This window comes from Pan paniscus, chromosome 8 (genome assembly GCF_029289425.2).
Source record: "Pan paniscus chromosome 8, NHGRI_mPanPan1-v2.0_pri, whole genome shotgun sequence".
Classification (NCBI taxonomy): Eukaryota; Metazoa; Chordata; class Mammalia; order Primates; family Hominidae; genus Pan; species Pan paniscus.
The window spans coordinates 28,124,091-28,146,380 of NC_073257.2; the positions used below are offsets into that span (position 1 = coordinate 28,124,091).

General features: G+C 44.9%; 1 protein-coding gene across 1 annotated transcript in view; it reads right to left on the bottom strand.

Annotated features, from left to right (window-relative positions):
* The window catches only part of FAM171A1 (family with sequence similarity 171 member A1), a 163,726-nt gene that overhangs the window by 66,035 nt on the left and 75,401 nt on the right, over nucleotides 1-22,290 (bottom strand). Inside the window, exon 2 of the mRNA XM_034930040.3 lies at nucleotides 5,887-6,114. Within this exon, the coding sequence (XP_034785931.1) occupies nucleotides 5,887-6,114 (228 nt within the window). The remainder of the gene's footprint in view (nucleotides 1-5,886; nucleotides 6,115-22,290) is intronic.

Sequence of the window (22,290 nt, forward strand, 5' to 3'; positions counted from 1 at the left end):
AAATTCCTGGCCTCAAGTGATCTGCCCTCCTCGGCCTCCCAAAGTGCTGGGATTACAGGCATGAGCCACCGTGCCCGGGTAAGCAGTGCTGGCTCTTAGTGCCATAGGGCACCAGTGAGTTGGCCGTGGATGTGACCTCTTTTATCAATCAATTTATTTAGCTGTCATCATATACAAGGCTCAGATCTACATCCTGGGTGGAACAGATCAGTGTTAGAAGCAGCCTGTGCCTTCAAGAGTTATGCATTGCAAGGGTACTAGACTTGAAACAAGTAGCTGTACGACAAGCAGAATGGGCCAGGTACCAGGAGAAAGACAAGAATAGCAGCTTGGTGCTGCAGAAACAGCCTGGGAGTTCCTCGAATATTAAACACAGAGTGACCCCAGGATGTAGCAATTACACTCCTACGTATAAACCCAAGAGAACCGAAAACCTACGTTCATACAGAAACTCACACATCAATGTTTGCAGCAGCATTATCCATAACAGCCGAAAAGCGGAGACAACACACACAAATGTCTATCGGCTGATGAATCGATAAAGTGTGGTATTGTCTATATGAGGGAATATTATTCACTCATGAAAGGGAAGGTGGTACTGACATGTGCTACAACGTGGATGAATCTTGAAAACATCAGGCTGAGTGAAAGACGCCAGACACAAAAAGCCACGTATTCCAAGATTCCAGTTCTATGGGATGTGCAGAATAGGCAAATCTAGAGAGACAGAGGGTAGATTAGTGGTTGCCAGGGGCTGGGAGGTGTGGGAAAGAGTGAGTTGGTGCTAATAGGTATGGGGTTTTGGGGGTGAGGAAATATTCTGCAATTAGTCACTGTTGGGAGGAACCCCAACTTGGGTAAATCCCGCATGACCACTTCGTAGGTAAACTATTATCAGCGATCCTTTCACCTAAGGCACAGGGCACCTCCTGGCGAGGAGGAAAGGGCAGGATTGTCCTAGCAGATGCTGCTGGTAGGAAGCAGCACACCTCAAAACCCGGGCTAGGGTTACACTCCGCACCCTCCTAAATGAGGATGCCTGGGTCTTCCTGCTCCATTGCAGAGCTCCCACGGTGACTGCAGACATTTACAAGGCCCTGACCACCTCTGAGCTGACCGGTGTGGGGGGCTCGGAGCTCCAAAATCACCTGTGATCATCCCCTGAGAGGTGTGTGACCATCGCAGTGTGTTTTGAAAATGTTTCTCACCTAAAATATTTGGTACTTTCATATATAAGGCAGCTGCTCTGGCAAATTGTTTCTCAAACTTTATTTCCTAAAGGAGAGAAAAATGATTCCTTGTTTTACTTTTTTAGGCCTTTCTTTGAATTCTAAAACACATGATTTCTTGTAACAAGCTTGGCACCAGCAGGGACTTCCCGGGGCAGAGGACAGGGACCAGGGATGCAATCAGCGCAGTGCCCAGGTGGGTGGAGGCAGCAGAGAGATGGAGATCCGTGGGTAGTGCTGCTTTTTTCCCATCACAGAGGGGAGGCTGATTGATGTCTGGAGGTGCTCTTCATACCAAGTAGATTTTTTTTTTTTTGACACCTAGAGGGAAAGGAACATCTCATTCTACCCAGGAAAGGCAGGAAGATTTTTTGAGGCAGAAAACAGTCCAGCTGGGCTTTATGGGATAAAAGAAGTTTGCCGGCCAGGCTTGGTGGCTCATGTCTGTAATCTCAGCACTTTGGGAGGCCAAGGCGGGCGGATCACAAGGTTAAGAGATCAAGATTATCCTGGCCAACATGGTGAAACCCCATCTCTACTAAAGATACAAAAATTAGCCGGGCATGGTGGCGTGCACCTGCAGCTCCAGCTACTCAGGAGGCTGAGGCAAGACAATCGCTTCAACCCAGGAGACGGAGGTTGCAGTGAACCGAGATTGCACCACTGAGACTCTGTCTTGAAAAATAAAACAAAACAAAACAAAAACAAAACCACAAATTAGCTGAGCGTGGTGGCGCGCACCTGTAATCCCAGCTACTTGGGATGCTGAGGCAGGAGAATTGCTTGAACCTGGGAGGTGGAGGGTGTAGTGAGCTGAGATTGCACCACTGCACTCCAGCCTGGGTGACAGAGTGAGACCCCATCTCAAAAAGAAGAAAAAACAACAACAAATTTGCCAAGAGAACAATGCAGACAAACACAGACAGGGTAGAAATGGCAGACTCCTTCACAGAATGACATGTTACCCAGGGCGGCCGACCATGAGATATGGAAGGGAGAGGTGGCCAGGGGAGGAGGCTCTGTGTCATGTTTACTTCATCCTGAGGCCACTGAAGAATTTTAGGCAGGTACATATTTTAATACATGAACTGCACATATAGATTTTCATACACAAATGCTCAGTCATATTGTGGGTGGTCTGTGGGGTAGAACAACCGGACTGGAGGCCATTGCCATGGTCCTGGACCATCGCTAAGGACCTGGGCCAGGCCGATGGCTGCAGAGACAGCAATAATTAAGATGTAGAATGACAGCCTTTAGTGGATGGATTACATCTCCTATGGCTAAGTTTATTCTTACCTGCCTGCCACGGGTGGAGGGTGTTTTCCTTATGCTGGGTTCCTCCCTCTCCTCCCTTCCTTGAAAGTGAAAAAAACCTCAACACATCCTCCAGGAACTATTGTTAAGCATGAAAAAGGAAATCCGTTTCCGGGTTTCGTAAGAATGCTCATGCACACACAAGCAGTGTGCTGCACACGTGTGGGAAAGAAGGCATTTTTTAGTTTCAAATTTTCAACATATTTGAGAAGAGGCTCCCAGCTCTTCTCACTTCCTTGCCCAGTTGTCTGCAATACCAGAAGTGTTAGTGTTCATCTCCAAAAATATGCACAAAAGCAAATTGACTCTGCTTTTCACAATAGGCTAAATTTTTTTTTTTTTTAATTTTGGAGATGTTTCCAGTTAAGTTCTAGTTAAGAGCATAACATGGTTTGGATCTGCGTCCCTGCCCAAATCTCAGGTCGAATTGTAACCCCCAGTGTTGGACGTAGGGCCTGATGGGAGGTGATTGGATCATGGGGGCAGTTTCTCATGAATGGTTTAGCACCATCTCCTGGTGCTATTCTTGTGATCGTGAGTGAGTTCTCACGAGATCTGGTTGTTTCAAGGTGTGTAGCACCTCTACCCTCTCTCTCTTCCTCCTGTTCTGGCCATGTGAAATGTCTCACTTCCCCTTTGCCTTTTGCCATGATCGGAAGCTTCCTGAGGCTTCCCCAGAAGCAGAAGATGCCATGCCTCCTGTATCTCCTCCAGAACTGTGGGCCAGTTACACTTCTTTTCTTTATAAATTATCCAGTCTCAGCTATTTCTTTATAGTGGACTAATACAGAGTATCTTTATTATATTGAAAAGGCAAAGCACAGAAAAATAATCACAGACATGGGAAGATTTTTAGAAATTATTTAGACTAATTAACTTGATTTCAGAAACAAACACAAGCTCAGAAAGTGCTGATGGGCCGATATGTGTGGGGCCAGCCAGGGGTGGGCAGGCCTGGGACCCAGGTGTCTTCATGCCTTGTCCAAAACTCAATTAAACTTCATTATTCCTATGACTTGACTCATTTGTAATAGTACAGATATCAGCCGGGCACAGTGGCTCACGCCTGTAATCCCAGAACTTTGGGAGGCCGAGGCAAGTGGATCACCTGAGGTCAGGAGCTCAAGACCAGCCTGGCCAACATGGCAAAACCCCATCTCCATTAAAAATACAAAATTAACCAGGTGTGGTGATGTGCTCCTGTAATCCCAGCTACTCAGGAGGCTGAAGCAGGAGAATTGCTTGAACCTGGGAGGTGGAGATTGCAGTGAGCCAAGATCACGCCACTGCATTCTAGCCTTGGCCACAGAATGAGACTGTCTCGAAAAATAAAAAAATAAAAAAACAGATATGATGGGAATGGTTTTTCTCCAATGACCATGTTAACAGAGTCAAAATGAATATGATCAAAGTGTAGTAGCTGCTCATTATTCACCAATTCTGTATTTGTAAACCTCCCTACTTGCTAAAGCTTATTTGTAACCCCTAGATGTATTCAGGGCCAAGCTTTTCATGTCTTTAAGCATTCTGTTGGTGATTTTGCTATTTACTTATTTATTTTTAGAGATGGAGTCTCGCTGTGTCGTCCGGCTGGAGTGCAGTGGCTCCATCCCAGCTCACTGCAGCCTCCACATCCTGGGTTCCAGCTCCTCTTGCCTCAGCCTCCAGAGTCGCTGGGATTACAGGCATGATTCCACCGTTTCAAATGACCCCTAGTGTAGTGCTGTCTAATGTTCCTAAGCAGGAGGAGGTTGTGACTGTGCCTTATGGAGAAGACATGTGTGTTCGATCAGCTTTGTTCGGGCATGAGTTATGGTGCTATGGGCTGTCAGTTCAATGTTAATGAATCAACAATCTATATATCAAATAAGATTTCTTTAAACAAAGACAACATAAAACAAAGGCACGTACTATTGATCGGTTCATGAAAATGTTGTGACCAGAGGCTTGCAGGAACTCAGCCCTGCGTTTCCCTCGTAGCAGTGGTTCAGTATTTGCTCAGTCCATGTTTGAGGGGGCTATGGACCATAACTACTGTGAACAACGACAATTGACTGATGGGCTTTGTGTAGCTGTTCTCCTGAAACAGGCAGAGACAGCCTAAACGTCCCTCAGTGATTTCCAGTGCCTTCTCAGCATGGACCATGGGAGTGTCAAATGCTTCCTTTATTTTAATTTATTTTATTATTTTTTGAGACAGGGTCTTCCTCTGTCACCCAGGCTGGAGTGCAGTGGCACCATCTCAGCTCACTGCAGACTCGACTCTAATGTTCCCTTGGATATAACTTAGTAAAGGCCACCTGTCCTGTTGTGCGGGCCCTCCTGGGGTCCTGTCTCAGGCCCACTGTCCTCCACCCTCTGCTGGAGATAATAGTTAACACTGCTGATAAGCCAAACTAAACCTCTAGCCCAGATCTCTCTCTTGAACCCCAAGTTCATTTCAAACTAAAGGCCGAATATGCTCACTTGGTGTCCCAGCGGCAATTTCAACTAAACATACCCTAAACTTAGCTTATAATCAATGACTGCGACACCCATTCCTCTCCTCCCATTTCCCCAAGCTCTGTCCATCTTTTCCTAAGCCTGGGGAGAGGGAGTTACAGAGGGAGGGAGGGAGTGAGGGAGGAGACTTCTTTAATTCACACCATCAGTGCAATCAACTTTAGGAAAACGTGGTGTGGCCAGTTCCCCAACTCCACAGCTTGCCCCTGCTGGGACCAACTGCTCTGTCACCAGCTGAAAACCTGAAGTCCAACTCACATTCCTTCTATTTCATCCTTTTCCTTCCCTCTCTCCTGTCCATTCTCCAAGACCTGCTTAATATCTCTCAGGTTTATCCCCTTTTCTTATGAACTCTCCTAGATGATCTCCATTGTATCTGTATCAAATCCACTTTCCATAGATCAAAAAGCAGTGGCCTCAAGCTTTGCTAAATATTTTTATTCACAGTATCTGGTGGAGGGGGAGAGGGGTTTGCTCGTTAAAATGCAAATTCCCCTCCCCATATTGAATGGTGGAGTTCTGGAATCTGTATGTTTTTATTTATTTTATTTCATTTTATTCTTGAAGCAGGGTCTTGTTCTGTTGCCCAGGCTAGAGTGCAGTGGTGTCATCATGGCTCACTGCAGTCTCGAACTCCCAGAATCAAGCAATCCTCCCACCTCAACCTCTTGAGTAGCTGGGACTACAGGTGCACACTATGATGCCTGGCTAATTTTAAATTTTTTTGTAGAGATGCAGTCTCACTATGTTGCCCAAGCCGGTTTCAGACTCCTGGCCTTATGCGATCCTCCCACCAGCCAATGCCCTCTGTGTTAAAGAAAGATGAGGAACATCTTACCAGGTAACCGGATTGGCTTCCATGGGGCAGAGTTTGGCACGTAGGCATGCTTCGAGGCGGTGACAATCAACTGACTGCCCAGCTTATACTGGAACTTGATAAAGGCGACGCCATCAGTCCCCGAGGTGCCAGAGGCTATGGAGGCCTGGTTGGTGAAGATCTCGATGAGCGCGTCTGCTACGGGCTGGTGGGTGCTGGCGTCGCTGATGTGCACCTTTAACGTCACCTCTGGAGGTAGAGAAAGCACAAAGAACAGCTACTGTCAATGGGAAACATCCACAGCAACTCTGGTATGACTGTGATGGGAAGTGGAAGGAGGGCTCTGTAAGGACATCAAGGTTGACACTCAAAATATACAGTTTTTACCAGAGACATTTTCTCCTTACAGGTCTACTTTTTACTTCACACAATTTCCCATTTTCTTCAAAACCACAGCCTGACCCAAACTGCTTTCTTCTTTACTCCTGCCTGCTCAAATCAACAAACGATCAAGAGAAAAATTCTATACTTTTAAACATTGGGCAACCAACGCAATACTTCGTGTGTGTGTGTGTGTGTGTGTTCTGAAACAGTCTCACTCTGTTGCACAGGCTGGAGTACAGGTGCATGATGATGGCTCACTGCAGCCTCGATCTCCTGGGCTCAACTGATCCTCCCACCTCAGCCTCCTGAGTAGCTGGGACTACAGGTGTGTGCCACCACACTGAGCTAATTTTTGTAGAGATGGGGTTTTGCCATGTTGCACAGGCTGGTTTCAAACTCCTGAGGCTCAAGCGATCTGCCCGCCTCAGGCTCCCAGAGTGCTGAGGTTACAGGTGTGCCCCACCGTGCCCGGACAACAATACTCTTTCAATGGTGTTTGGGCTACCACAGTAAGGGCACAGTGGGCCATGGTATTTGCAAGCTGCCGTATCCTTCTCTAGTCCTGGGAAATGTGGCAGAAGTAACACAGGATTGTGCACTGGTAATCACAAAGGCTAGACTGAAAAGAAGTGAAAACTATTGTTAAAAGGGAGGACCCAAAGAGTAGAACAAGAGAAGGTTAGAAAAAGAATAAAAAAAAAAAAAGCAAACGTTTGAAAAGACAGATGAAGTCAAGTTAGGAATATTGGCAAAAACAGATCATGAAGCTGGGAAACAAACAGAATGTTACAAATTGCTAAAAAATTAAAATAGAATGGCTAATTTACATTTACTCAGGCAAGGGATAGTTACTGAACTTTTACTCTGTGCCTAGAATTGTAACTACACAGCTACAGTGAAGGAGAGGATGCATGAGTAAACAGGAAAGTCCCATGGCTGAGGGGGAACAGCATGTGTGGAGGCTTAGAGGCAGGAAGACGCCATGTTTCCTGGAGAAACAATGGCAGGTTCTGAAAGCTGGATGGAGAGCGTGAGAGGCGTAGGAGGCTGGAGGCAAGTAAGGCCAGATCACACATGGCTTTATGAGCTCCGTAAAAGGATTATTCTTTATTCTAAAGGCAATGGGAAGTCACAAAGGTTTTAAGAGGGGAGTGGAGATCAAATTTATGTTATAGAAACATGTGGCTCTGGGTGAAGAATGGGCTGAGGAAGAGGCAAGGCTGGAGAATAAGCATTCAATTAAGAGGACTCTGTGATAACCCAGAACTGAGATGGTGGTAGACCAGACTCCAGCAGAACTATCACGTCAAGTGTGCTGATTCCAGAACTATGTGGGGGAGCAACTCAGAAGTGCATCCTGCTCCCATAAACCCTATTTTCTTAAGTAGGAAGCAAGCAGCTGGTGTGATGTATGTCCACCTGGTCACTTGCAGGCACCACATGCCATGCTTTTTGAGCTGCCTCTGATCTGAAAGACTTGGGATAGGAAGGTGGGGAAAGGACTAGCAAAAAGTGAGGAGGTGGCCAAGGAGGCTTGTGTTCATAGCACCTCCCAGAGTGGGGCTCAGTGGAGTGCCCATCAATGAGCCGGCTGCAGGCTGGCTGGGTACAGAGCAGCCTGACAGCGAGGATGAGGAAGGAGTGCTGGGTCAGCCTTGCAGGTATTGCCCAGTGGCACACACCCTGGAGTTCTGCAATTCTCACTGGAGGTTCGAATCTCAGCTCCACCATGTGCTAGCCATGTAGCCTTGGGCAGTTTATTTATCATCTCTAGGCCCCAGTTTCTCCATTTGCTAACTGGGAATGATAAACATGCATAGCTCAACATATAGGTAGAAACATTTAGTGTAATGCCTGGTGCAGTAAGCACCGACACAAGCTACTGCAATTGTGTCATTCCAATCATGATGCTTGTAAACATTCCAACATGGTGCTTGGGGATACCAGATTTGGGGCTCAGAGAGGAGAGTTAGAAAGAAGAAATATATAAAACAAAAGGGACAGGTGAGACAACCCTCTCAGAGAGTATTAATACCTTTGTTTGTTTGTTTGTTTAGATGGAGTTTCATTCTTGCCACCCAGGGTGGAGTGCAATGGCATGATCTCAGCTCACTGTAACCTCTGCCTGTTGGGTTCAAGCAATCCTCATGCCTCAGCCTCCTGAGTAGCTGGGATTACAGGTGCCCGCCACGATGCCCCACTAATTTTTTGCACTTTTAGTAGAGACAGGGTTTCACCATGTTGGCCAGGTTGCTCTTGAACTCCTGATGTCAGGTGATCCACCCACCTCGGGCTCCCAAAGTGCTGGGATTACAGGCGTGATCCACCGCGCCTGGCCTGAGTATTAATATCTTTATATCCAGAGCTCTATCCTACACTGGGGCAACCATATAGAGAAGAACTTCTTTTGGTTTGAGAATCTCCACCTTGGTAACTTGCCAACTAGCTGTCTCATGATACTAAAGCAGTCTTTTCAATACTGCAAATTTCAGTTAGTCAATCATTTTTCACCCATTTTTTCCACATGCTGATTTAATACATTTCTTGAGTAGATAACCATAGACAAGAGCTAAAGAATCCTAAATCATTCACCTGCCTTTGAGGAGCTCTGAGCTATGGGTGTGTACCAAATAAATCTCTTAAAATGTTTTAGCAAGAACAAATAAATGCTACAGAAACGAATCTTGGCTACTTCATACTATAGGAGAAAACTAACATCCAAAAAGGGACAAATCAGCATCATGAAAATCAAGGATATGATATTACAGAATACATTTAGTCAATTCACTTCAATCCAATCAGGATGTGCACGACACATACACACACATTTTCTTCTTCTTTTTTTTTTTTTTTGAGATGGAGTCTCACTCTGTTGCCCAGGCTAGAGTGCAGTGGTGCGATCTCGGCTCACCGTAAGCTTCGCCTCCCAGGTTCACGCCATTCTCCTGCCTCAGCCTCCCAAGTAGCTGGGACTACAGGCACCCGCCACCACATCCGGCTAATTTTTTGTATTTTTTAATAGAGACAGGGTTTCACCGTGTTAGCCAGGATGGTCTCCATCTCCTGACCACGTGATCTGCCCACCTCAGCCTCCCAAAGTGCTGTGATTACAGGTGTGACCCAACGCGCCGGCCTCTTTTTTTTTTTTTTTTTTAGACAGAGTTTCGCTCTGTCCCCAGGCTGGAGTGCAGTGGCGCGATCTTGGCTCACTGCAACCTTTGCCTCCCAGGTTCAAGCGATTCTCCTGCCTCAGGCACCAGAGTAGCTGGGACTACAGGCGCCTGCCACCACGCCCACCTAATTTTTGTATTTTTAGTAGAGACGGGCTTTCACCATGTTGGCCGGGATGGTCTCGATCTCTTGACCTGGTGATCTGCCCGCCTTGGCCTCCCAAAGTGCTGGGATTACAGGTGTGAGCCACCGTGCCTGGTCCCCCCACACACATTTTCTTATTTAACTTGGTCCTCTGTGTCCCCAAGTAGTATACTATTCCTCTTATAAATTTTAAATTTTTATTTATTTATTTCCATAGGTTTTAGGGGAACAGGTGGTGTTTGGTTACATGAGTAAGTTCTTTGGCGGTGATTTCTGAGATTCTGGTGTGCCCATCACCCAAGTAGTGTACACTGTACCCAATGTGTAGTCTTTTATCCCTCACCCTCTCCCACCCTTTTCCCTGAGTCCTCCAAATCCACTGTATCATTCTTTATGTCTTTGCATCCTCATAACTTAGCTCCCACTCAGGAGTGAGAACAAACGATGTTTGGTTTTCCATTCCTGAGTTACTTCACTTAGAATAATGGTCTCCAATTCCTTCCAGGTTGCTGCAAATGTAATTATTTCATTGCTTTCATGGCTGATTAGTATTCCATAGTATATATATACCACATTTTCTTTATCCACTCATTGACTGACAGGCATTTGGGCTGCTTTCATATTTTTTGCAATTGCAATTGCAAATTGTGCTGCTATAAACATGCATATGCAAGCATCTTTTTCACATAATAACTTTTTTTGTTCTGGGTAGATACCGGTAGTGGGATTGATGGATAAAATGGTAGTCCTTTTTTTTTTCATAGGTTTTTGGGGAGCAGGTGGTATTTGGTTACATGAGTAAGTTTTTTAGTGGTGATTTGTGAGATTTTGGTGTACCCATCACCCGAGCAGTATACACTGAATCCAGTGTGTAGTCTTTACCTAAGTAGTATACTAAATTATAACATAAATTAACTCATGGTGCATTAATAACCACATAGCAGAAATCCTGCATTGATGATTTATGCAATTTTATGGAAATGCAACATTTACTAACAATTGGGATTACAAGGTCTTCACTGTTTGCTAAGAAGGCAAAAACTGCTGAGATTTGAGGGAAAAAAAAGATTTATGAATAAACAGAGAAAGGCGGAGTTCCACTCTAATCAACACCCTAGATTCTACCACTTGAATTTCTTCTAATATGGGAAGCATAGTTTAAGTTCTACAGTTATATACGTTAAAAGAGATTGTTTAGTTCTTCGCTTGGTATGATCAGAGAGAACAAAATGTCAGTATGATTAGGTAATTCTTTTTTTTTTTTTTTTTTTGAGACAGAGTCTCACTCTTGTTGCCCAGGCTGCAGTGCAATGGCACAGTCTCGGCTCACTGCAACCTCCACTTCCTGGGTTCAAGCGATTCTCCTGCCTCAGCCTCCCAAGTAGCTGAGATTACAGGCTTGCGCCACCATGCGTGGCTACTTTTGTATTTTTAGTAGAGACAGGGTTTCTCCATGTTGGTCAGGCTGGTCTCAAACTCCTGACCTCAGGTGATCTGCCTGCCTCGGCCTCCCAAAGCACTGGGATTACAGGTGTGAGCCATCACACCCGGCCTGATTCGGTAATTCTTACAGCCCACAGGGGCATCATCGTTATAGAATAACACTGAGAATGGGACTCTCCATTCAACCGCAAACAAAACTATCCCTAACTAAATGACAACCAGGGCAGCTGTCATCTGACTAGGCAAGGCATTAGTTACTACATGACTCTCATTTATAGGAAGACCCCATAAACAGTCCCAGACCTAAATATGCCCTAGGGTGCACTCTTTGCTGCTCAGTGAGTACTGAGGACCCCGCTGAGTTGGTCACCTGAAGACTGCACAAAACCCAGACTGGGACATCCTTTTCTCACTCCATACCCTGCACATCCATCACCAAAGTCTGCTCATTTTGACTGCAAACTCTGCATCTCAAAGCAGGCCTTTCTTTTGTACCCTCGTGAACACTGCCCTATTTCCAGGCCTTCACCATCCATCACCCACACTGCTGCTCAGCAACTTTATCAAAATAGTCACCCTCTTCAGACCTGAGCCCTGAGATCCCACTGAGGCCGGAGGGAGCTATCCAATACACTCAGCTGACCTCTCCCTGTCTCCCTCAAACCCTTCGATACGTCCCCACTGTCACCTGTACCAGGTGCAGCAACTTCGGCCTGCCCTCAGGCCAAATGTGGCCTGCTGCCTGCTTTTGTATATAGTCCATGAAAATTATCTGGAATTTAAATTTCAGTGTCTATAAAGTTTTATTGGAACACAGCCACGCCCCATCATTTGCATGGGCTGGTTTTGCATTACAACAGCAGACTTTAGAAGTTGCCACGGAGACCATAAGGGCTGCAAAGCCTGAACTCGGTACTTTTGGCCCTTTAGAGAAAAAGGAAGGCCATGTGGCTCACGCCTGTAATCCCAGCACTTTGGGAGGCCGAGGCGGGCGGGTCACGAGGTCAGGAGTTTGAAACCAGTGTGGCCAACATAGTGAAACCCCGTCTCTACTAAAAATACAAAAATTAGCTGGGTGTGGTAGCACACGCCTGTAGTCCCAGCTACTTGGGAGGCTGAGGCCGGAGAATTGCTTGAACCCAGGAGGCAGAGGTTGCAGTGAACCGAGACCATGCCATTGCACTCCAGCCTGAATGACAGAGTGAAAAAAAAAAAGCCACCACACTCAAGGGACAGGATCCATCCCAGAAGCCTCCTGTCCTGCACCAGCCACCCCACCTGACCCCATGCCCTGCCCTCGGCTCCTCCTTCCTGTTCCTTCCTGCCACAGCTTCTTGCCTTTGAAGGCAATGTTTTTCTACACTTCCCTTCCGTGTTGCTAACTCCTCTTTTTCCTTTAAAAGGCCGCAGTAAGGTGGATTCAAGAAAGTACTCTGGCCCGACTCCGCAACCCTGCATTTCCCTGAAGCTCTCCAGACACATGGTCTCTGTTTCTTGTCCATTTCCATTTCTGTCTGTTTCACCCTGGGCCAACTGGGGGGGTGTACAACAGAGACCAGACCCCTGACCCTCAGGAGCTTTAGCTTTAGAGATTAAATACATACTGAAGTGTCATTCTGAACTGGAAGAATTGCCCCAAGGAAAATTGGGTGACACAAGGCAGAACGGGGAACCTATTTTCAACTGGGTGGTCAGGGGAGGCCTTCCTGAGGAGGTGTCATTTTAGCTTAGGCCTGGAGGAGACACAGGGACCAGCCAGGCAAAGGGGTGTCCTGAGATGAGAACGACCAGGTTGTTTACCACTGAATTAAAACTCCCACGGAGAGAGCTTTGTGCAGGGGCCCTTGTGACTGAAGATGAGAGGTCTGGGCCACCCATGTACCGCTGTTTTGTTTTGTTTAGAGTCTTAGCTTACTACAGGCTTGACCTCCCAGGCTCAAGCGATCCTCTCACCTCAGCATTCCAAGTAGCTGGGACCACACGCATGCACCACCACATCCAGCTAATTTTTGTATTTTTGTAGAGACAGGGTTTTGTCCTGTTGCCCAGGCTGGTCTCAGACTTCTGGGCTCAGGCGATCCTCCTGCCTCAACCTCCCAAAGTGATGGGATTATAGGCATGAGCCACCACGTCCGGCCATACCACTATTTTAGAGGGTCTGGGGTGACCCATGAGCCCCTCAAGAATAGGGGCTTATTTTTTAAAAATTCAATTTATAACTGTAAGGCCTAGCTGGTACCTAGAGCCAGCAGGTGGTCAATAAAAGTTTGCAAAATGAATGCTGGGGTGAAACTAACCATTTCTTAACACAACACTACCTGATATAGGGGCCATCAGCCACATGTGAGCATATACACTTGTTTAAATTAATTAAAATTAAATTAATTTAAAAATCGAGCTCCTTGGTAACACTAGGCTCATTGTAAGCGCTCAACAGCCATGACTGGCTAGCGGTTCCTGCGTCGGAGAGTGCAGACTGGATATTTCTATCATTGCAGAAAGTTCCTTTGGACAATTCTGATCTGCGAATCTGAGTCAAGAAATCCATGGTATCCAAATGGCTCAATGAACTCCCAAGGAAAATCTACCTGAGCGTGACTCTGAAGTGGTGTCTTCACAGCCCTTGTGGATCAGGCCTTCACTCAAGTCCTTCAGTGGCTTAAAAGGCCCTGTTTGATCTCTTCCCACCCCTCCTCCCCAGCTGTATCACCTCCCGCCCTCACTTGCTAAACTTTCCCCATTCAGGGACTTGCAGGGAGGCCAGGTATGGTGAACGTGCTCTGCTCCAATTGTGCCCTGGCCTGGCGCACTCTCCCCCAGATACCCAGCCATGCAGCTGAGACCCACACCTTCCTGTCTTTGCTTCAGTACCACCTCCTTGATGAGGCTATCCTATCACTGATCACTCTTTTTTAAAAATTTTCAACATGGAAATTCTAGAATGCATATATTTTAGTCTGTTTAGCCTGCTATAACAAAACCCCATAAACTGGGAAGCTAAAAAACAACAGGAATGTATTTCTCAAGTTCAGGTAGCTGGTTAGTCCAAGGTTAGGGCAGATTAGGTATCTGGTGAGGGCTCACCTTTTCACTGCATCCTCACGTGGTGGAAGGGATGAGGGGGCTCTCTGGGGTCTCTCAAGCACACTAATCCCATGCACAATGGCTCCCCCCTCATGACCTGATGTCCCCCCAAAAGACCCCACCTCCTAATACCTTCACCTTGGGGGTTAAGATTTCCATATGTGAACTTGAGGGGAAAACAAACTTTCAGAACACAGAAACATAAAAGTAGGAAGAACAGTACAAGGACCTTCCTCCCAAACCTGTCCTGATAGGAAGTTTCAAATAGTGTCATCTTTCTGCCATTCTTTCTTTCATGCATTGCTCCCACCATCCCCACTTTTTTGCTGAAACATTTTGAAGCAAATTCCAGATATCATATTAGGTTATATTATTTCCCTGGAAATTTTTTGCTGTTGTTTTTTGAGACAGGATGGCTAGAGTGCAGTGGCACGATCTTGGCTCACTGTAACTTCCCCAACCCGGGCACAAGTGATCCTCCCACCTCAGCCTCCCATGTAGGTGGGATTACAGGGACACGCCACCACCATGCCAGGCCAATTTTTTGTATTTTTAGCAGAGACGCGGGTTTTGCCACATTGCCCGGGCTGGTCTTGAACTCCCGGACTCAAGCAATCCACCCGTCTCGTCCTCCCAACATGCTGGGATTACAGGGGTGAGCCACTGCACCGACCACCATAAATATTCCCACTTAAAACAGATAAGGATTTCTTTTAAACTACCACCAAAACACAATTATCATGCCTAACTAAAGTAATAATCTCCTTATATCATCTAATACCCAGCACTTATTCAATTTTTTTGATTGCCTAAAAACATTTTTTAAAATAATTCTTACTATTCTGTCTAAAACGTCGATCCCAGCCTCACCCCAAATTTCTGATATTCTCCTGCTCTGCTTCTGCTTTTTATGCGTGACATTGATTAATTATAACATGCTCATAACTCATATGTTTATTATTAAACTCTACCAGATGGAAACTTTGAGACAGTTATTTTGTGTTTCTGTTTTCTTCTTCATTCACACATCCTAAGCATATAGAATAGTGTCTGGCACACAGTAGTCACCTAATGTAGATGCTGAATTAATCTCTAAAACGAGTAGGCATTTCTGGGTATCTTCTGATCCATGGCCTAAGTATTCCTGGTGTTTTGTTGTTGTTCCATTTATTTCTTATAACTACTTTAAAAATAGATAATATAGAGATCTATTTGAAAAGTATTAATCAATCCAGATAACTAACTGTAAATAATCAGAAAATATTTATTGACCAGCTGCTATATGCTTAGCATGATACAAGGTACTGCAGGGAGATTAAAAAAGAAGGAGAAAAAAAGACATGCCTCCTGTTTTTAAGGAGTTTACGGTTTTGTGGGGAGGAAAGACCAACAAATGTGCCAGAAAGCAAAAAGAATGAAACTGGCTAGGAACCTGTAAAAAAAAAAAAAAAAAAAAAAATATATATATATATATATATATATATATATATAGCAAAGATGAGGTTAATCTGATTTGGAGTTTCCATGCAAAAACAGAATCAAAGATGCAAACAAGATCTGAATGCATTCATAGAGGTGGGGGGGATCATCAAAAGATTTAAGGAAGGGTATGGTGTGAACACTGATACTATGAAGGGTCGTGGCTATCTGGGTACTCACTGCATGCAAACTGGCCCTGATTGTGGTTTACGGAGGTCAGGGAGGAATAATGCTTCTTGGAAGAGATGAAATTGAAGCTGGTGCTGGAAGGGTGGGTACCACGGGCAGATGAGTCTTTGTGGCACCTTCTGAAATAGTCTTCCTCCCTTTGAGGAATACCAGATGCTCATTTTCCCAGCCTCCCCTGTAGCTAAGAAGGAGGAAAAATGGGCTGTGGTTCTGCTAAGCTGTGGCTCTGCTCATTCTGGTTGGCAGAATTTGATGTGGAAGTCAGCAGCATGAAGAAGCAGGGCCTTTTTCTGGCCAAAGGGACCGCAGAGGAGGCATCTGGTTGGGAGCAGCAGGGGTGCTCCCGGAAGAGTCACACCACACAGCTCAGACACTGTTCTGGCTGTGAGCCTCCTCCTCCCACAAGTTCTGTGTGCTACCCAAAAGCTGTAATAAATGTCTTTTCTCATTAAACCAGCTAGATGGGCAGTGCTGCTTGCCCTGCTCGGGTTCTGTGCTATCCTGGCATGATTCTCTCTAGCTGGGGACCATCTCTTTGAAACTGCACCTCATGGCTCTCCTTCCACCGTGCACCTTCCTTCTCAGTACCCACCATGGGCTCTAGTTCTGTCTGCCTGCCCAAGGTGGTGGACCCCGGGAGTGTGTGCTCACACCTCTTCTTGCTACACACTCTCATCCATGAATTTATTTCACCATCAGGAATTCAGCCATCGCCTCTAGCATATTCTTCAATTTTTATCAGCCAATTGCAGAGCCAAGGAGGAAGAAACGAGCACTCAGGAATTCTTCCCCTACCACGATTCAGAGCTCCTCTGCTCTTGGCAAACATGAAGAGTGTGGCTCTGTGGGCACAAACTGGTCCATTTTAAGTAGTACAAAGAGCATCTGCTTTGTGGGTAGAAAACTAAACATCATCTTTCAGTCCAGCATTATCTTTTAGTCATTTCCTTTCTAACTGCCACAGATTTAGAACTAAATGCAACAAGGCTGTTTCCAATTGTTGGCTTGGGAGGAGGCTCCTCTATGTAGCGAGTTAAGAGTGAACAAGAGGAAGGAATTAGGGTGCATAATTTACAGGCACATGGAAGAAGCTCCCTGTGGGTATTTGACAAAACTGCCAGCAAACTTTGAGGGACCATGTGAAGGCATGCCTTGTTTTTTGTTTTTGTTTTGTTTTGTTTTTTGAGACGGAGTTTTGCTCTTGTTGCCCAGGCTGGAGTGCAGTGGCACAATCTCGGCTCACTGCAACCTCCACCTCCAGGGTTCAAGTAATTCTCTTGCCTCAGCCTCCTAAGTAACTGGGATTACAGGTACCTGCCACCATGCCCAGCTAACTTATTTTTTATTTATTTTTATTTTTTTATTTTTAGTAGAGACGGGGGTTTCACCATGTTGGCCAGACCGGTCTTGAACTCCTGACCTCAGGTGATCCACCTGCCTCGGCCTCCCAAAGTGCTAGGATTATAGGCGTGAGCCACCACGCCCGGCCAGCATGCCTTGTTTTTAATCCCCACTTTGTCAAATAATGCATACCTTTTGTTATTTTTCTATAAACGATAGGATGCATTTAGTTTATAACTTTGCCTCCAAACTCCAAAACATGTACTATTCCAAAACATAAAATCTTTTGTGGTTTTTCTGGCACCAGAGCTGGGAGTACAATTTCCACCTGCTTTCTGCACAGTCTGCCCTTCTCATTTCTCATATTTATTCTAACAAACTCTGGCTCTGTCTTAAAAGGGAAAGTAAAGTTTGTGGGCTCCATTTTTTAAATTTGTTTCATTTGTTTGTTTCCGTGAAGTTTTTGGCTTCCTCTTAACCGCTTTTCATTCCCTTTTCTATTTCCTCAAATTGGCCTTTGTTCTGGGATTTTCATTTTTTCTTTCCTTTTGGTTTTTAGAGCTGTTGGTTTCCACAGCAACTCACCCTAGTAGTGGGGAACCCAGCATTTTATGGGCTGGCCACTGGGTCTGGGTAGAAGAAAGGCTCATTCCCACCAAGCAGGCCACGCAAATGCTCTCACCCCAAGTAGCCCAGCACTCCTGTGGCTGCCTGGGCCAGGGAGGCCAGCTGAAAAGGAGCCTCTCTCCTTAGCACCATGATTAGCTTCATTTAACCCCAATTTAGGGGAGTTACAACGGCTTTTCATCTCTTAAATAAAACACCAGAAAATTGCTTGATCACTTAAAAACATTTTCCAAATAAGAGGTTATTGTAAAAATGTTACCTGACCTTTGCTCTACGAGGTTTTGCCCCATGTTACTTGGTGTTAGAATTTTACAATATCAGCATGTGCATTGAATTTCCATGTCTTTATAAAGCATGTTCCAGGATGCCTAATGCGTGAAGGGGTGGCTTTCTATTTATACTTCTTTTATAAACATAAGAGGTTTTCCTGTGTAATCTGATGAAATTAGGATGCACTCTGTTACACTGGAGTTTTCATGTAATTTTTTCCAGACTCACATAGTGCACATGCACCTTGTATTATTCTATTTTATTTTCTACCCAAAATTTAGCCAATCATGTCATCCAAGGAAATTATATTTATATATTTTAAAGTATAATCTATATGTTATGTAACATATAACAGATTATTTAATGTGTATCTCATAATATATCATATACTTTATTAATCTATAATACATCTCAATAAGAATCTGTTACAACTTGTACATTTGAGGACTCCCTTATATGCAATTTCTAGCTGCACTAAAGCATTTGGCAATCCTTGTGTGTGTTTAATTCTGAAAACAACATTCAGTTTGATGTTCCTCCGCAAAGACCAAGACTACTGTCATCCAGAAGAGAAAGGACTGTGCAGGCATACTTCAGAGAGACGAATACGCTGGGCACTAGAAACCCCCCTAGCTTCCTGGGTCCCCTCTCCACGTAGGCACCTTTCACTCTTGATTGTACCAAGAGGTGCCCTGAACCTCTCTATGGATCTGCGGCCCCAGTGTCTGATACAGAATCCCCACCTATGTGGGGTTCTTTTTTTGAAACATGTTCCTTAGATTTCAGTGGAAGTTTACAGTCTCTAGACATCCATTTGAATGACCTCATTGGAGACGCATGGAAGAGAAAAATCTGCTGGAACTTAGAGTACCACTGTGTGCCTTTCTGTGTTCTATCATCTCAGGCAACTGAGGCTTATGTTAAACCTCATGAAAAGGCAGCCATGTGGTAGACTCGACAGCTACAGCTTCAGTTTGAAATAGGATGAGAAGAGACCACAGTACAGTGCTATTTACACTGGTGGCTCCTACCGGCTGCTCATCCTCTGAAGGGCGTGTATTAGAGCTTTTTTTCTTTTTTTTTTTTGAGATGGAGTCTTGTTGTGTCACCCAGGCTAGAGTGCAGAGACACGACCTTGGCTCACTGCAACCTCTGCCTCCCAGGTTCAAGAAATTCTCCCTACCTCAGCCTCCCAAGTAGCTGGGATTACAGGAGCACACCACCACGCCTGGTTAATTTTGGTATTTTTAGTAGAGATGGGGTTTTGCCATGTTGCCCATGCTGGTCTCAAACTCCTGACCTCCAGTGGTCCACCCACCTCGGATTCCCAAAATGCTGGGATTACAGGCATGAACCACCGCACCTGGCTGCCATCACAGTCTTGGTAGAACTTACACATAACGTACTCTTTCTCACCCCAATCCCTGCATCTCTCTATCCCTCTAATGCATAAACTTCTGTCTTGGCAGTGCTACCAGGATATCTCTGGGCAAACAATCAGAGGATTTCTGCTGCTTCCCATAAGAAATTTGTATGAGGATCAAATTGATGATCCTCCCATTAACAACACTTAACAACCAACAGCACCATGTTGCCAAGAATGGTGAAATATACAATAACAAACATTCATAGAAGTTCAGCAATTAAAGAGATCATGTTAGATACATATAGACATACTCTGATTTTCTACTTTATTCGAGTGATGGGACATCTTTCCCTCAATTTAAACACTCTGTAATGGAAATCGAAAATACGAACTATCTCCCACAGCTTTGTGGCTAAGAATCCTGTTACCCTAATAAGTTAAACAGCAGAAGTTCATTCTCTATTACTGGACCCGGTACAAAATGAGGTTTTCTAGGGCTGGTTCCATATGCATATAGTGCTAGAAGAGCTACTATAAAATAGCTATGTTCTTGTAACTAATCAAGGGTTATTTAGGGAAATATACCAGGATAATTCGAAAACTGTTGCTGGACTTACCTGCTCCAACTGTACAACTTACACATACAACCAAGTGTTCAAAAGCAAAATTAATGTTCACAAGCAAAATTAACAGACTCTTCCTACAATCTCATCTAAAAAAGTTATCTCATGAGATATACATTTGACAGCAAAACTCCCAATCTTCTTCTTTTTTTTTTCTTTTTCTTTTTTGAGACGGAGTTTCACTCTTGTCACCCATGCTGGAGTTCAATGGCACAATCTTGGCCCTCTGCAACCCGCAACCTTTGCCTCCCAGGTTGAAGCGATTCTCCTGTCTCAGCCTCCCCAGTAGCTGGGCTTCCAAGTACCTGCCACCACACCCGGCTAATTTTGTACTTTTAGTAGGGACAGGGTTTCACTGCATTGGCCAGGCTGGTCTCAAACTCCTGACCTCAGGTGATCCACCTGCCTCGGCCTCCCAAAGTGCTGGGATTACAGGCGTGAGCCACCACACCCGGCCATGAATCAACCAGTCTTCTTGATGTAGTATCAGAAACACTTAGATGTAGCTTTAAAGGTCTATATGAAAATAGGATTACTGTACTTATCTCGGGAAACTTCTCCAAAATATTTAAACCAATTTAAAATAAAAGAATGTAACTGTTCAAAAGAAATAAGAATTGAAGCACCAAAACGATGCTACATATGGCTCCAAAAAACAAAAGCAAAAGCCATAGTTCCAACTTTTAAGAACTTTTCCATAAAAAGCAACGTATATCCATAAAGCTAATATCTTCACTTTTCTCAGATATGGTAAAGTATCTAGTGACTATACCACGGAAATGTAAATATGGAAAATGCATTTACTGAGCCTCATACAATACCCTGCTCCACTGAACAAGAAAATGATGGTGATGCAACACTGTGGTGACCAGAGGACCCACAAGGATTTCTAAAGAAATCCCCACAACAAGCCACCCCAACATGCTTCTGTTTCATTGGTATTTTATTTACTTATTTGTGTTGGGACAGAGTCTCACTCTGTTACCCAGGCTGGAGTGCAGTGGCATGATCTCGGCTCACTGCAACCTCTACCTCCCAGGTTCAAGCGATGCTCCTGCCTCAGACTCCTGGGTAGCTGGGATTACAGGCACGCACCACCACGCCCGGTGAATTTTTGTATTTTTAGTAGACAGGGTTTCGCCACGTTGGCCAGGCTGGTCTCAAACTCCCGACCTCAGGTGATCCGCCTGCTTCAGCCTTCCAAAGTGCTGGGATTACAGGTGTGAGCCACCGCGCCAGGCCAGTTTTGTTGACATTTTAAATTTTTCATGAAGGCACAAAGTCCCCTTATGAGAATCTGGAAGAATCTGGGAACTGCTTAGTTAATGAGCAGTATTAAGCATGTCTATGAAATTAATGTACACACCTTTGCCAAGCTTCAAAGATCTGTTGGAAGGCACAGTGGAACGGTTGCCAAGGCAACCTAACCTGGTGGGGGAAAGATTCTGTGTGTCTTGGGTGTTTCCAGATCTGTCTTTATCTATAGATATGCATTTACAGTTTTTATTTTTTTTGTTTGTTTGTTTTTTTGTCTAGGGCTTAGGGCTGGAACAAGAGCAAAATTACATACCTGTTTTGAAAAAGCAGCTTTAAGATGACGATGATGATGATGACTTTTAGCAAGTCATTACTCTCTCTGGGAAGAGACCAGTTAGAAAGTGCTACGTGGGAGCCAGTAGTGAAGAAACTGACTCATTAATTATTTTAGAATTTAAAAAAAATGGGCCGGGTGCGGTGGCTCATGCCTCTAATCCCAGCACTTTGGGAGGCAAGGTGGGCGGATCATGAGGTCAGGAGATTGAGACCATCCTGGCTAACACGATGAAACCCTGTCTCTCCTAAAAATACAAAAAATTAGACGGGCGTGGTGGTGGGTGCCTGTAGTCCCAGCTACTTGGGAGGCTGAGGCAGGAGAATGGTGTGAACCCGGGAGGCAGAGCTTGCAGTGAACCGAGCTAGCCTGGGCAACAGAGTGAGACTCCATCTCAAACAAACAAACAAACAAAAAAGGGCAAAAAGGCAAGCTGAAGGGGCTTGCTAGAAAACTATGGATGGCCTAAGTGTGTGAAGCTCTCTGACACTTGAAGTATTACAAAACAAGATAAAGGTCCCTGGAGCAGCTGAAGTTTAGTCACTGCGGTGCTTAAATCATATACATATGGGCTTATCTTTTCCAAGAAAGATATTCAACAAGCTACAGTGAAGCTATTATTAAAGTTTTCTTTTCTGTTTCAGATGAAGCTGAAGTATTTTAGGGCACTTTAGCATTTACATTACAAATATTCCTCCTGAGGAGTGGGCACA